This window comes from Urocitellus parryii, chromosome 11 (genome assembly GCF_045843805.1).
Source record: "Urocitellus parryii isolate mUroPar1 chromosome 11, mUroPar1.hap1, whole genome shotgun sequence".
Lineage (NCBI taxonomy): Eukaryota > Metazoa > Chordata > Mammalia > Rodentia > Sciuridae > Urocitellus > Urocitellus parryii.
This window is the reverse complement of record NC_135541.1, coordinates 119,439,613-119,456,278: the sequence shown is the minus strand read 5'-3', so window position 1 is coordinate 119,456,278 and position 16,666 is coordinate 119,439,613. Positions and strand designations below refer to the sequence as shown.

General features: G+C 38.5%; 1 protein-coding gene across 1 annotated transcript; it reads right to left on the bottom strand.

Annotated features, from left to right (window-relative positions):
• Positions 1–609: 609 nt before the first annotated feature.
• On the bottom strand, positions 610–14,740 carry LOC144249402 (rho GTPase-activating protein 29-like). The gene is made up of 8 exons (XM_077791626.1): positions 14,650–14,740; positions 11,860–12,017; positions 10,861–11,049; positions 10,452–10,589; positions 7,152–7,384; positions 4,000–4,315; positions 3,758–3,866; positions 610–1,460 (listed from the first exon to the last, which is right to left on the bottom strand). The coding sequence occupies exons 1-8, from the start codon at positions 14,738–14,740 to the stop codon at positions 610–612; spliced, it is 2,085 nt and encodes a 694-aa protein (XP_077647752.1).
• Between the last annotated feature and the right edge of the window lie 1,926 nt (positions 14,741–16,666).

The window sequence follows — 16,666 nt, the reverse complement described above, 5'->3', positions numbered from 1 at the left end:
CAGTGAGCACTATCATTCTATATGACTAAAACACTACCATTCTATATGACTAGCAAAGACAATACAAGGCCAAAAGGAAAAATATAAACTTTGGCAATTTTATGCACAACTTCAAAAACACAGAATTTAAAGACAATACCAGTGAGCACTATCATTCTATATGACTAAAACACTACCATTCTATATGACTAGCAAAGACAATACAAGGCCAAAAGGAAAAATACAAACTTTGGCAATTTTATGCACAACTTCAAAAACACAGAATTTAAAGACAATACCAGTGAGCACTATCATTCTATATGACTAAAACACTACCATTCTATATGACTAGCAAAGACAATACAAGGCCAATAGGCAAAATATAAACTTTGGCAATTTTATGCATAACTTCAAAAACACAGAATTTAAAGACAATACCAGTGAGCACTATCATTCTATATGACTAAAACACTGCCATTCTATATGACTAGCAAAGACAATACAAGCCCAAAAGGCAAAATATATACTTTGGCAATCCTAAACAAAAGGGGTTCTGTTACAATATTCTTTCATAAAATAAACAAAATGCATAAAAATGAAATAAGAAAAAGAAAAACTGAATTTTGACAACTACACAAACTGTGGCATTTCAAATTCAAGGTCTTGTAACTCTTCCATTAGTTTGAGCCCAAGTCCCTGGCAGATTGGATTCATGTCAGGTAGGCCGATCTCCTCAGATTTCTCTTTATGCTCAGCAGCTGGCTTCAAAGCATAAGCTGATGTGCTGTCTGCCTCTGGCACAGATTTCTCCACATGACTCAGGGGAGTAAGAGCTGTGCTAGGAGGCACTGCTGCTGAAGGTGAAGCTGGTCTCTCCTCAGTCCCCCTGACTTTGCTGGTTGGGGTAGGTGGTTTGTAAAATGTTGTCCCAAGATGGGGCTGCAGTATTCTGGGTGCTCTTGCAGGAGCAAGACGGTGAGAATGCGAGGACAGTCTCTCTGGTGCCTCTCTTGCTAAACTGGCTGGCGTGTTGGGCTCTGTGGCACCGTTGGAATGGTCACCACTCACCTGGATGCTCATTGTCACTTTTTCCTGGAGTACACTTGGCACAATCACTGCACTCGTGCCAGTTAAGTTCTTTGGTTCACTTTGTTGTCCCTGAGTTTTTTGTGGAATCTGCTGATCAAAACCATTAATTTGGGGGCCAAAACTAGTAGGGGTATCTTTTCTATTAAGTCCTTCAAAGGTAAGATTCTGGCCAAACTTGTCTGAATTGACAGTTCCCACATTTCTGCTGTTTTTCTCATTAGGGGAGCTTGCAAGATGGAACCTATCTACAGGCAAACAGAAACATCTCATCTTGGGGCTTGGCATAGGCCTCTGTATATCATTTGTTGTCACATCAGATTTCAGACTAAGTGGTTTCGTGGTTTTACACATATTGTCCATCTTTTGTGATGATGATTCAAGTTCTTTGTGATCTGAAAAAGAAGAGATTTTTTTTTTTAACTTCATGATACTTGGTTAATTAGGAAGTGTGGTTATTTATGAATGGGCATTCTCTCAAACAACAGAGTCTTACATATTTTTTCCAACATTAGTTTCTCAGTCATCTATGCAGAGGAATTAAAAATCCATACAATATTAAAGGCACATTTTTAATTAAAGCATTACTTTTTAAAATTCATCTTAATAAAACAAATAGTCACAAAGCAAATAAAATTAAAAAAACACTTCTTGTAGCAACTTCTTTTAATATACTACCCATGAATGAATATTTTCTGTGTTAAGACTTTCCTGATTTCACCAGGCAGACAATGGTAACTCTAGAGCAGTAACACTATTCTGTACACCAACAAACGCCATGTCCTGAATCCCAAGGACTTTGCCTGTCACTTAATCTGCTTTCCAGTTACATTCTGTCCATACTGAGGGCAACACACCAGAGAGGACTTGGATGCTCTCCCAGCTGATCCACTAATACATGGTAACATCCTCTGGACAAAGGAAGGTTGAAGAGCGGTCAAAATTGCCATTGTGCTACTGGTCCTGGAGACTCCAGATTTACCTCCTTCTCTTTCTCCTCTCATCTGGTCCCAAGGCCCCTATTTTCTCACCTAGAACCATAGCATCTCTCACTCTAACTTTGCTGCATGTACCCCAGAAGCTCCTGTTGCTAGAAAGGTGCAGCCATCTGGCCATGATCCTCGACTCCCTGCTGAGAAACATCAGACAACTCTGTGTCTTGCCACTGGTCTGATGGCTTTCCAACAGCCCTGTTCATAGCCCACAGTCTCATCCCTGCCACCTGGTCCTTCTCCCGTATCCTTAGGCAGTGGTTTGCAGACAGGTGCACAGCAGCATCACTTGATGATGATCGCAGGTCATCATCTCATCTGACCTCCTTCTTCACCTGAGGCTGCTGGCCTCTCTTCCCTGGTTCCCAGGCACTGCTCATGTGATTTGCTGTCCTGGACCCTTCTTCACATTGATAGAAGGGAGCTGAGCCATTGTGGTTGGATGGCAACCACCAGAACATATTTACAGTCCTGCAGAACTTCTAGCACCACTTCTAGCTGCCTGGGTGCTGGCTCAGCTCCAGCTCCATTTCTGCCCTGGGCAAGCCTAGTGCACTAGCCCTACTTGCCTTCTTCTGTCAAGACAAACTCCTATGTGGAGATATGTTGGCAAGTGGTGTTAATGATCTTCTAAAGAAAAGGCTCAGAATTACCTGGTATGTAATGAAAATGTCAAATATTTTAAAATTATTTATTGTTATTACTATACCTACCTGGGAATCCAATTTCATTGGACAGAAAAAACAAGGTTACTTTTATAAAGAGAGAGGATGAGATTCAAACCCTGAATCAACAATAATTTAGGGACATGACCCTTGGCATTATTTACCTTCCTCAGACTGTTAGCCGTGGCTTAAAGGAGCCCAAGGTTCATAGCACAGAAGTGCTAATAAGATCAAATCATATAAATGGAATCAGTGAGTCCAGTGCTTTTCTTGGCAGAGAGGTAATGGACTGTCTTTGTTTTCAGACTTTCTCAGGCTACACTCATTGATATTTCATTAATTTTATATATCAAATTTAACATTTATGGCTATATATTGAAAAATTCAGATTTAGCTCTACTAAAGCAGTAACGAATGAAAGGTTTTCAACCCCCTTACCAGAAACCATTCACTGAAATAAAGTGATCAAAAAACAGTGAACAAAAAGACTGGAGCCAAGAAAATGGAAGACATGTGTGCTTAATGTGCTAAAGTTAGGCCACAGGTAAAGGGACATCAAAAAACTTTAGGAGTCTATTTTTTTGAGTTTCAGGAGTCCAGCTTTTTTCTGTTTTGACTTTAATTGATGACAAGGAAGTAAAGGTGAAAACAAATCTCAGAAAGAGAACAAAAATAATTTATGAATTTCAAGATATCTTTTTACAAGAAAGAAACAAAGGAAGATATTCATTTAAATCACATTCATTAAACTTTCTCAGTGGCTAGAAAAGTTAACTAATAAAACCTTGAAGTTTGAACTTACCTCAAATTAATATACCTTGTTTTTTTTTAAAGGATGAGTATTGTAGATGGACACAATATTTTATCTTTATTTATTTGTTTTATATGGTACTGAGGATCCAACTCATGGCCTCACACATGCCAAGGCAAGCGTTTTACCACTGAGCTACAAGTCCAACTCTCACCTTGGTTTTTAATCACGAGTTCTTGGCAAGGCTTGAAATATGCAAAGATATATGGTACATGACCACTCACCAATGACACATGCATCCCATTTTTCCAATGCATTTTGCTTGCATTCTGATTCCTCAAATGATGTAGCCAATTCATAATTTTTAATTTCAATATCTGTAGTGTGGATATCCTATTGATACAAGAAAAGTTGTAAACTAAAAGCGAAACACATCTCAAAAACAAACAGTTCAAAGACTATTAATTTGTTAACATATACATACACATCACATATTTAATCCAATTCTGTAATGGTCAAAACTCACTTGCTTTGTAGAAAAATATTGTGACTTTGTGGAATTTTCTGTTGATATTAGGTGTTTGGAAGGAGGGCTTTTATCCATCCAAGGTGCAACAACATCAGTACTGGATGAAACATTTTGTGGCTCTAGGGACCCATCGAAGATCATCTGTGCATTGGTAATTAGGAACTCTACTAACAGGGCCTGGTTGGCATATGCAACAAGAGAGGAGGAGATGGTACCAGGAGTGGTTGTAGGCCTGGGCCTCATCAGACAGGGTCCAAATACCACCCCTAAGTTTTTTGAGTTCATCAGGTTGTCTTCGGAATGGTCTACAACCCTGAAAAGAAGAACACATAAAGTGTATGAGATTTGCCTAATAGATGTCCTTAATGGTAGTTTACTATGACTTGAGAAGGGTGGAGAAAACTCGGGCTATAGAAGACTACAAAACATTTGTCAAGGGTCAAGGTTGGTGGGTCTAGGGAAAGAATCCTTTGTTTCATTATGATACTTACCACACACCAAACTGAGTTTCAGAGTACTATTTTAGGATAAAATGCATGTAAGTAGAAGGAACTACTGAACTCAGTAGCAGAAGGAAGAAAAACACCTCTAAAAATTGCTCCATCTTTGTATGTGGGATATATTCCCCGTTTCTTATACTGGAATCAGAAACATCACTGTCAATTTCTCTCTCACTGCCCAGTTAGTTTTCTTTTTTTTAAAAAATAATTTTTACGTAGAGATGGACACAATATTTTATTTATTTATTTTTATGCAGTGCTGAGTATCAAACCTAGTGTCTCCCATGTGCTAGGCAAGTGTTCTATCACCAGCCACACTCCCAGCTGCCCACAGCTAGTTTTCTAGCCCAAATGATTCTCTCTCCTGAACATCTCTCTGTTCTATTGCCACTATCAATGTTCTGGTTTTACTTCAAACACTCTCAGCTTGTTATTTCTATGACTATCTAAGGAAATCTGTCTCTGCCTGGTTTAGCTATCAGGATGATACTAGATTCATCTGTGGGTAAAAAAGCTGTGATATATATATGTGTATATATATATATATATATATATCTCACAGCTTTATATATATATATATGTATGTATATATATATATATATATATATATATATATATATATATATATATATATATATATATATATATATAGTGAAAGGGGTAGTTTTCCTATTTGTTTTTCAGAGGATTCATCACTGATGTATAGAAATGCATTTGATTTATGGGTATTAATTTTGTATCCTGCTACTTTGCCAAATTCATTGATTATTTTAGAAGTTTTCTGGTGGAGTTTTTTGGATTCTCCAAGTGTAAAATTATGTAGTTGGCAAAGAATGATAATTTGAGTTCTTCTTTTCCTATTTGTATTCCCTTGAATTTCTTTCATCTAATTGCTCTGGCTAGAGTGGCAAGGATTATGTTGAACAATTTTTAGATGGAATGCTTCCATTTTTCTTCATTTAGAATGATGTTAGCCTTAGGTTTAGCAGAGAGAGCTTTTACTATGTTGAGGTATATTCCTACTACCCCTAGTTTTTCTAATGTTTTGAACATGAAAAGGTACTGTATTTTGTCAAATGCTTTCTCTGCATCAATTGATGTAATCATAGGATTCTTCTCTTTAAGTTTATTGATGTGATGAATTACATTTATTGATTTCTGTATGTCGAACCCATCTTTCATCCCTGAAGTACACAACTTGATCATGGAGCATTGCTTTTTTTCATATGTTTTCGTATGTGATTTGCCAGAATTTTATTGAGAATTTTTGCATCTATGTTCATCGGGGATATGGGTCTCAAATTTTCTTTCCTTGATGTGTCTCTGGCTGGTTTGGTTATCAGGGTGATACTAGCTTCACAGAATGAGTTTGGAAGGGTTTCCTCCTTTTCTATTTCATGGAATAATTTGAAGCCCTTCAAGATATGAATAGTTTAAAAAACTGTGGTATATATACACAATGGACTATTAGCATTACAAGAGAATAAAATAATGGCATTTACAGGTAAATGGATGGGGTTCATGAATATCATGAAGTAAGCCAATCCCCCAAAATCAAAGGCCAAAATTCTCTCTGATAAATAAATGTTGATACATAATTGGGTCTCTGGGGATGGAGGAACATTGATTGGGCTCAAGAGAGGGAAGGAAGAGGAGGGGTATGGGGTACGAATGATGGTGGAATGAGACGAACATCATTACCCTAAGTTCATGTATGACGGCACATGGGGTATGACTCTACATCATGTACAGAGAAATGAAAATTTGTGCTCCATTTGTGTACAATGGATTGAAAAGCATTCTGCTGTCATTTATAACTGATTTGAACTAATAAATTTTTTAAATTTTTAATTTGATTTATTTATTTGTATGTGGGGCTGCGGTTCGAACCTAGGACCTTGCACATGCTCTACTGCTGAGCCACAGTTCCAGCCACAAAAATAAATTTAAAAAAAAATTAAAAAAGGAGATCTTAATTGCTGTCAGAAAGGTCTAGCTGGCAAATCTGAATATGTGAAATTCCTGATTCCAAGTTCTTTAGTGGGTATAGAAACAACATGGTCAACTCATCTGCCAGGTTCATAAGATTTTTTATCAAGTCTCTGGGAAGAGTAGCACAGTTCCTGCTACTGCTTGCTATATTGTAGCTTAATGAAATCAGATTTTCCAAATGCAAAATGCTTTCTTGTGTCTCCATGTCTGTTTCTCTCTGCCTCGTATGCTCTTCTGCACATTCTCTACCAAATCATCACGCAGTTCTTAAAGTTGAACTCAAGGGCATTTGCCTCTTCTGCTCTATCTCTACCCCCAAAACTTCCTCTGCATGCCTACAAGCTGTGCACAGCTACTAGAAAAAGGAGGATGGTGAACTGTGGGTTATATACAGATCTGTAACCCAAGAGGATAAGCCCACAAATAGCAGAAAACCTATGTTTCCATCCTAGTTTCACCAGCCAGAGCCTGGCACACAGGAAGCATCTGAGGGCACCATGTTTGCTGCATGAACATATATTCAATGTATCCCTCTCTCAACACATAATAAGAAGATCCTAAAAATCATTTTGAAAATCATAACACAACAATATAAATGTACTGAATACTATTGCCCTGTTCAATTAAAAATGGCTAAGATGGTATAAAAATTCTTACCTCTTAAGATGGATGATAAGGTAACGTAGAGTGTTAAAATTGGACGGTGGCAATTTTCTTAGAAGGTCCTTGGTTTTGAGAAGAATTTGGTTGATTTCCATACCCATATTTGGAGATGTGTTGTCTTCAGAGTTGTCCCTTTTGGTGTCCTGTTCTTGGTTAATATGTTGGATGATATTTGCAAGCTCCATAAATTCCTGGTACCATTGGAATAAAACCAATGGTTCTGGTAGCTAAAGAAACAAAATTATATTAAAAATACCTTTGGGCTGAGGTTGTGGCTCAGAGGTAGAGTGTTTGCCTAGCACATGCGGGGACCTGGGTTTGATCCTCAGCACCACATAAAAATTAATAAATAAAATAAAGGTATTGCATCCCGCTACAACCAAAAAATAAATATTTTGAAAAAATCTTCTGCCTGTTTTCTTTGTTAAAGTCAACTATAAGTGAGAGTTACTCAATTAATTTAGCATGTCCCTTTAGATTAACAAAATCTAAAGTCAATCTGTATTTATTGATATCTCTTTCAGTACTGAAGATTGAACCTAGGACCTCAAGCATGCTATGCAAGCACTCTAGTACTGAGCTTCATCCCTGCCCATAAAATAAAAAATATATGTTTGGCAGAGAAGTGACTTAGAAAGCAAATCAAAATCTTGACTATAAATTATATTTATGTTAATAACAAATTAATAGATAATGAGTGAAATTCTAAACTTTAAATGAAGTTTAAGCTTTAAGCTTCATTATGGGATTTTAAAACTCTTCATCTCTATCCTAAACACATTATAATCACATCTGCCCCCCAAATAGCATAATCTTCAGCTTTTTTACTGGAAGAAACATAGAATAGTGAACAAAATCTATAAAATGAATCAGAAACCCATGGATTTTATGAGTAAGGGGTAAAAATATCAAAGTGCTAAAGAGCATAGATTTTACTTGGGCAAGAATGAAGATTAGCACAAGATAATATGACCTACAAAAACATACTGTCAACATCTCATGAAACTTTAAAACAGGCTGATTTGCCATGAATAGATCAAAAAAAGAAGTTCTTACAACAAATATCCACTGCCATAATGAATTTCAATGTTTCTACTGATCTACAATAGAAAATTCAGTGAACTGTTAGCTACCTGATGTCCTATAATATCTGTGGGAAGTGAAGGTGTTGCCCTGTGATCAGTTTCTATCTTCACCTCTTGGAGCTTTAGGTCCATGAGTCAGATAAAGGCTACTCTCTAACACTATTGCAAGAATTGAGCACACTTTCCCAAATGAAAGTCTTAGACATACAAAATTCCTCAACAGAATGCAAGTTTATTGTATTGGACCCAATTCATCTCCTCTCCCTAACTGACTAAACAAGATTAAGGATGACACATTATGAGACTTCCAGTCATTCAAAGGTATCCACCTCCATTTCTCAGTTGAGGGGTCTGTAGAATGTGATTAAAGGGTTATCAATGTTTTCCTGGGCTAACTTTGTAGATCAAGCAATGTATACTTAATTTCTTTCCCTCCTGCAATTCCACTAAAATACAGTAGGGTCATAAGGACTAGGAAAATAGAGAAAACAAAAAGCAACAATTCACAAGTAGAAGAGCAGATGAATAAGTCCTGATGCAGCATTTCCAAGAGAACTGACCCTTTGTCACTCAACATGTTTTTCAGAATCCTAAAGGGACATGGAAAATCATTACCAGGTCCTCTGATCTTGGGTTAGGTTGCAGGTGGGCCAGCTGAGAAAGCTTAGCTCTCTATAGAATCCTATCTCCACTCCATGTACTAGGGCAATCTCCTTCCTAAAGCTCTGGGAATTTTTTCTCTGGGCAATGGGATACAGAGGCTCTCTGAATCGAGGCATTGCCAAACATAAGGAACAGAGAGGTAACTGTCTTCCAATGGGGATATGATTGCTATATGCACACTGAAAGCACAGATCCTACAGTCTTAGTAACCCTGGCTCCCACGGTATTGGTACTGTATCTCTAGGCAAGGAAAAAAACCTTTCCTAGGGGACTGGGGCTGTGGCTCATGGTAGTGCACTCATCTGGCATGTGTGAGGCACTAGGGTTGATCCTCAGCCCCACATAAAAATAAATAAATTAAAAGTATTGTGTCCATCTACAATTAAAAAAATGCCTTCCCAAGAAGATCACACCAGTCCCAGAACAGGGAACTAGACATGCAATTAGGCACATACCAAACAGTCCATCTAGACCACTTTATAGTAAAGTTCAAAGTTTTTAAAAAGCCTTGATGTGTTCAAGTGCTTCCAAAGTGATTTCAAGTCCAAACTCTAATATATCTAGGCACCATGAAAGACAAAAATCAAAATGGGTAGAAAAAGAACAAATTGAAGGTGTAAAATGATGCTATCGATATGCTGTCAACTAGTCAGATATGGAGAAAGAGCACTGGAAATGCAGCTGATCTAAATTGAGATGTGCACTAAATGAAAAATAGACTCCAGATTTCAAAGAAGAAGAGCTGCAATACAAATAAATAAATAAACAAAATACCTCATAATTTGAAAAACTAGATATTCAAATTGTTCAATGATATATTAAAAATCACTTCACTTCATTTTTAATTTTTATGTTGCTATAGAAAATTTAATGTTATATATGAGGGTCACATTGTATTTCTACAGAGGTTAGAGTCCAAATAGAGAAAAGAACCCTTAATGAGAAAAATCTATGAATATCCACAATAAAAGAGCATCATATAATCATTTAAAAAACGTTATCAAAAGAATAGAAAATCAGACTTCTTGAATATTAAAACATGATCTCAGAAATGGAATACTTTACTTATTCAAGAAGAAAAAGACAAGGAACTGTCTTAGAAATTTTTTGAAGAAAAAAAGAACAATAAAGAAAAGGTAAGGGAATTGGAGTACATGTATGCTTGCCAAGCAAGTGCAAGAACCTGAATTTTTAATCCCCATGAGTACAAATAACAAATTTATAAATATTTATATATGTGTTTGTGTATGTTCACACACACACATCTCCAAACAAGAGCTTCAAGTGCAAATTACAAAGACAGTTGGTGGGTGGGAGAATGGCAATAAAAATCAAGAAAAGTTCCAAGAACTAAAGTGCTCACAACTGACGGAGCTCATGGAGTGGCCAGAATACTGGATGGAAATATATCCACATCAAAATACATCATTATAAAATCTTAGAATAATGAGGGGGGTGATGACATAGTCTATACCAATGAAAAATATGAAATATAAAATATTTTTGCTCTTTGCATTTGATGGTAGGTTTAGAATAAAACTTTAACCTGTTGAAGGTAGTATTTTAACACGTCACATATGTCATGTGAAGAAAATTGGGACAGATCTACTAAATGCCTTCCGTTTTCCAGGGCTTGACACAGCATTGCCATTTTTGCCTTGTTGCCACTGACTCGATAAATTCCCTTGAAGAGAAAAGAAAAACAGAATGCAATATTTTACTTTAGTACAAAGGGCTAAATGCAGACATGTAGACAGAGTGGATGTATCTCCTTCAATTTTTATTAGTATTTAGAAAATACTAGTTGAAGTTAAATAAATTAACCTTTTCCAAATAAATGTGAATAAATTTAGTTATTACAAATGGAGAGTGCTGATTTTCTGAAAGTCTCTTTTTCATTAAAACAAATCACAAAGGCATTTATGTTTTTAGAGTTTTAAGAGTGAACAACATACCTGTAAACACAAGGCAGTCTTTTCAATTTCTAAAGTACACATTTTGATTATGAAAGGAATGCCATCTGGCTCCTTTTTGGCAACACAGGACAATTCTTCTCCAAATAAGTGCATTTTCCCCGGAAGTTTCCGATGTCCGCAAACGATGGTTAAGTTTGCCATGCATTTTTTATGGCAGACAAGAAGACACTATAAGAAAATGATATTTGAAAACTGATTGACTCACCTTAAATTTATTCACAACTAAGAAAATTACAGGCAGACTAATAACGACAAAAATAAGTTAAAAAGTACTACTTGTGGTTTGTGAATTGCATTTAACAGCAAAACAAAGTAGAAAACTATAGAAATAAACTGTGGGACTTTATTAAAAATGTATTGGCAAGCCAGGTGTGATGGCATATGCCCATGATTCCAGCTACTTGAGAGTTGAAACAGGAATTTCACAAGTTGAAGGCCAGACCAATCTAGCAAGAACCCATTTCAAAACACAATTTTAAGAAAGGGTGGATGCTCGCCTGGCATGCGTGCGGCCCGGGTTCGATCCTCAGCACCGCATACCAACAAAGATGTTGTGTCCGCCGAGAACTAAAAAATAAATATTAAAAAAAAAATAATAAAAAAATAATAAATCTTAAAAAAAAAAAAAAAGAAAGGGTGGATGGCTGGGGATATGGCTTAAGCGGTAATGCGCTCGCCTGGTGTGCGCAGGTCACTGGGTTCCATCCTCAGCACTACATAAAAATAAAATAAAAAAAAAGATATTGTGTCCATCGAAAAATGAAAAATAAATATTAAAAAAACTCTCTCTCTCTCTCTCTCTTCTTTCTGTCTCTCTAAAAATATGGCATGTGAAAGACCCTGAATTTAGTTCCCAGGTGTACAGACAACATATTTATATGTGTGTTTGTGTGTGGACACACACATCTCCAAATAAGTAAAATCATAAAAAAAAGTATATAGCAAAAGAAAAAAATTGTGATTCCAAAATGATCTTACCTCTTCGCATTTAAAACCTCGAAATATGACAATGCGTTCACAGTATATACATCTTGCAGGAAATCTCCATTTTCTGAACTTATGGGTGGTAGCTGCTTTTGCCATTAATGATTGCTGAAATGTTCCAAGGGAGCAGGGTCCTAACAACAGAAATGTTCCTATGTAAGAAGGGTAAAATGACAAAAACATATACCACATCTTATAGTACTTGGAATAATTTTTAGACTTTGAAATTATTTATATATTACAAAAAGCAATTATTTTGCATTTCTAACATAAAAAAGCATCTCATTTATTGGTCTCTTATAAAAGACACATTTTTTTTCTTTTTTAATTTACTTATGACAGTGGAATGCATTACAATTCATATTACACATATGGAGCACAATAGTTCACATCTCTGGTCATATACAAAGTATATTCATACCAATTCGTGTCTTCATACATGTATTTGGCATAATGATGATCTTCTCATTCCACCATCATTTCTAACCCCATGTTCTCTCCCTTCCCCTCCCACCCCTCTGCTCCAGAGGCCTCCCTTGTTCCCCCTCCCTACCCCACTATGAATCAGCCTCCTTATATCAGAGAGAACATTTGGCATTTGTTTCTTTGGGCTTGCCTAGCTTCACTGAGCATTATCTTCTCCAACACCATCCATTTATCTGCAAATGCCATGATTTTATTTTCTTTTATTGCCAAGTATATAGGATTTTGGAAGAACCCTGCACGTTTTTATGCAGAAATTAATAAGTTGATTCTAAAGTTTATATGGGTCATTTCCTTATCACGTAATAATAAAGACAATTAATAAAACACATACCACTTTCCACAGAAAAGACCAAAATGTGCTCCCAACCTTTATCAATGCCCTGGATTCTTTACACACATGAATTATCTTTATGTGTGTGCTCATCACCATGATGAAAGTGAATGGGAAATTATAAAGAAACAGCAAAACAAATACTCTTCAAAACTTCAAAGCAGAGCTATTGTCTGTGACTTGTTGTCCCAAATCAAGTGGTTCTGGCTTGATTTGAGACACCTGCACATTCTGGCCACCTACAGAGCTCTCTTTTAGATTCCTCAGTGACTCTGAGCACATGGCTGCACTGTCAAAGTAGTGAGATCCTGGTAGACATTAGAGATAACCAGAAATTCTGTGCAGAAAGCCTCCCCACTTCTGTGCTTATTAAAGTTACCCTTTACTTTCAAGCTCACACAAAAATATCACTTCATTCCCTCCATTGAAAATGATCATTCCTTTGTCTCTAGTTTTTGGTTATTGTATTCTGCCACTCATTAAATGGAAAGGTTCTACAGGGACTCTGTCTAGCATAAAGTGAGATCCTGCTAAATTTTCAGAGTGAATGCTGAATCAATTATGATAGAAAGGAATCAAAATCCTTCCAGAATCCCTTCTAAGAATCATCTTTGTTCACTGGTAGTACTAACCCCCTGGGACCAAGAGCAGTTGTAAATGCCCACATTCCTAGGTCAAGGGCTTTTACAGGTGGGAGGTGAAGGCGATGGTAATTTAGAGGTTGTTCTATTTTCTGGAGGGTGGAGTGGGCTGGTGTTACCCTACATTCACTGAACAGTGATTTTTCAACTCAGCCAAACTTGAATATCGTGCCAACTTGGGGGGGGGGTGAAACTTTTCTACCTGGGCCCATTGGGCTTTCTTCCAATTCAGTCTGTGAGGTTTTGTCAAAATCATGAGACCAGAGCTATAGGTATTGTCAACCTAATGAGGCTTAAGTGTCACTGTTCCTCCCTTGCACAGTTCTTACAATAAGGTAGCATTTCTAAGTAGGCATTTCTGGCAAACTGCTTAAAAAACACACTGGGGCAGGGGGAGGATCTCAATTTCAAAGACACACATGTATACATGTATAATGTGCTGTGATTTATTTACTCATCCTAAATACTCACCTTCACATCTAATTTTGAATTCTTTTTCATGAAGAGGGAGACCCCTACACCCAAACTCAATAAGGAGGTGAAGTGAACCAAAGAGGAAAAGAACAAAACTGATATAGAACAAAAAGCTGCCTGCTGTTTAGAAATGGTCTTGGAATATTCACAAAACACCTTACACTCCTCCCTTTCCCCCAAAGATCCAAAGAACTCAGTGGATGTCAAAGATCCAAATGACTCAGTGTGGAACCTTCTCCTTGGTCTCTAAGGCAGGGACAGTAGTGAAAAAGTGAAATAAACCAGCACCTGTCTGACTCAAAGAAAAGGACAGTCCTGGTCCACTTGGTTTCCACAGAAGGGGGGCGACCTTTGGAACACCAGATTTTTGTCACCCACAGGGTCTTGGGGCATCCTGGCCACATACTCACAGGGACATACTCTCCTTGTAGCAGTTGGGATCTCCCAGCTTATCAATTCCAATTTACACCCTAACTCTGTGTGCTAAGGTCATGGGTGAAAAATGGTGATTGGAAACAGAAGGGACAGTAATAAGGGAAGGACAGAGAAGAGGTAGGATAGAGATCCAACAGAGGAGGCCCTCAGAAAGAAAGGCAAGGAGGCTGTCCCTGCACCTTTAGGCCCTCCCCTCCCCAAAGTGGTCATCAACCAAGGCCTAGATGAGAAGAAGTGGGTAAAGAAAAGTAAAAAGGGAACAGCACTTGTTAGTTTCTCTACCTAGGTACTCATCAGAGTGAAATTTCAGGAAATGTCAGGACACTTACAAAAAGATCCCAGTGGGAAAGAGGATTGTGAAGACCCGAAAACCAAGAAGGAAAAGTCAAGTTAACCCGTGAGTATCCTGAGTATCACGGGTATCGCTGTGGTCCGCAGCTGCCTCAGCGCCGTCGTCCTGCTCCAACTGCTCTCTGATCACCAAGGACCACAGTGTTGCGGTTCCCATAGTGCCCGCTGCTGACGTCTACCGCTCCTGGGCGCCCATCTCAAGGTTCCATCCTCCGGGGAGACCCCGCCCCTCCCGCAGCCGCCTCCCAACCGGGACCCCCATGTGACCCTGTGGCCGCCCTGACCCTGGATGGCAATTGGTCAGCAGCCATCTCTGCAGTTCCCAGCCCAATGCAGCGCCAGAGCGATCACCTCCATCCCACACTCATCCCTGTGCTTTCTCCAGCGTCCAGGACTCAGACTCCCGCCTAATGCATGGGGAGAGAGGCCGGAGCTCGCTGCCTCCATCCCCACGCATGGCCCTTGGATGCCCTATCAAGCCACATACGCCCCTCCCTGCCATGCACTGCCAAGTCCCCCAGAGACCAGCCACTGGCCAGCGCTCCTGGGGGTGGAACCAGGGCCAGTGGCTAATGAGGGAGGTGGTGGATCACAGGCTATTAGCTGTGAAGCGCACTGATCTAGCCCCCAGAGGCAGGTGGATGCCCTAGAGCTAGTTGGTTTTTTTTTTTTTTTTTTTTTTTTTTTGCAGTCCCAATGTCTAACTCTGCAGAGGTTGAATGTACTCCTGGACATGTGGATAATCATATTGCTCATAACTCAACTCTTCAGACCTTAAGTTGAGCCATGATTGACTTTGGAGAAAATGTCCTCTCATATTAAATAGCCTTTTGTCTTGGCATCTAGGAACCAGAACTGTGCACTGGGCACTGTGAGTAGAGGCCAGGAGCAAGCAGTCAAGGCCCTGTGCTCCATGGTTCTGGCTGGGGTGGATAGCAGTGGTCAGAGAAGATCCAGAAGTACAGCTCTCAGACAGGTGAGTGTGCTGCCACCATGGGGCAGGATGGCACCCAAGGGTGATGAGGCACAGTGACCCTTAGGGATCCCTGGTGACCAGAGGGGCCCAGGCTGTGCTCTGTGCAGAAGACCCAGCATCAGGCTGCAGATACTGCTTTCCTCTCTGATGTGAAGTGACCGGATGATAGCAGGGTACATATCCATGAGATGCCCATGCACACTCAGGAGGCATAAGCGAAACTGTAAACCTATTACTGGGGACCATCCTCTCTGTGCTCTGCCTAATTGAGGGAAAACTGAGGTTCAGTGGCTCCCCTTTCTGGGGCTCCATTTCTCCAAGTAGAAAATGAGTGACTGCATCTGCTGATGGCTGAGCATTCCTCAGACACCTCTCTGCTCTGTCAGAATGACATGTCACTACAGCATCAGGCAACACAGTGCAGTGGTGAGTCTCAGACATGCTTTTTAAAGGGAAATTTTGTTTCTTAATTGTTTGCCTAAAGAATCTGTTGTACTTCCAAAAAAATAAAAATACAGAAAAACTCAATAAATGTTAAAACAAAATACCTTTCATTTATTTAGTGAATCTGAAAAAATTTTACTGTGCAATAGTCCCAGCCAGTCCTTTTTTACAAAAGCATTCCCATTACCTCAATTTTATTGACAAGAAATGAAAAAAGGAGAAAATTGTAGATGCATAAGAAAAATCCACTTTTAATAATGCCAAGTCATGTTCCTATATGATATGTAAGAATTTATAATCAGATAGTACAATCAGAGTGCCAGATATAATTTTTATAGGCCCAAATATTGCTAATTCCTATTTCAAACACTATGAATATTTTGGGGAATTATTTCCACCACCTTGAAGGACTTTTAAGCCATTAGCTCATGTAGCATTCAAGTACCTGCCAAGCATTTTACTAGTCTCTCCAAGCACTCAAAGTAAACCTCAAGATTCCTGTTGAATAAATTCCAGGTTCTGAATGATGGAAAATAGTCTTAAGTTGCTTTAAGAGAACTTTCAAGGTAAAGCTGTAGGAAGACTGACCAAGCCTTGGAGAAAGAAAACAAGAAAAAAAGGAAGAAACAAAATGTCCCCCAGATTCAGGGGGAGGGGGAATTT

Coding starts and splice junctions, on each gene's coding strand:
- LOC144249402 (XM_077791626.1), bottom strand. CDS start 14,740: ATGGGAACCGCAACACTGTGGTCCTTGGTGATCAGAGAGCAGTTGGAG. Junction 11,050..11,859: donor GAGGTTTTAAATGCGAAGAG/GTAAGATCATTT, acceptor ATTTTCTTATAG/TGTCTTCTTGTCTGCCATAA. Junction 3,867..3,999: donor AATATTTTTCTACAAAGCAA/GTGAGTTTTGAC, acceptor TTGTATCAATAG/GATATCCACACTACAGATAT.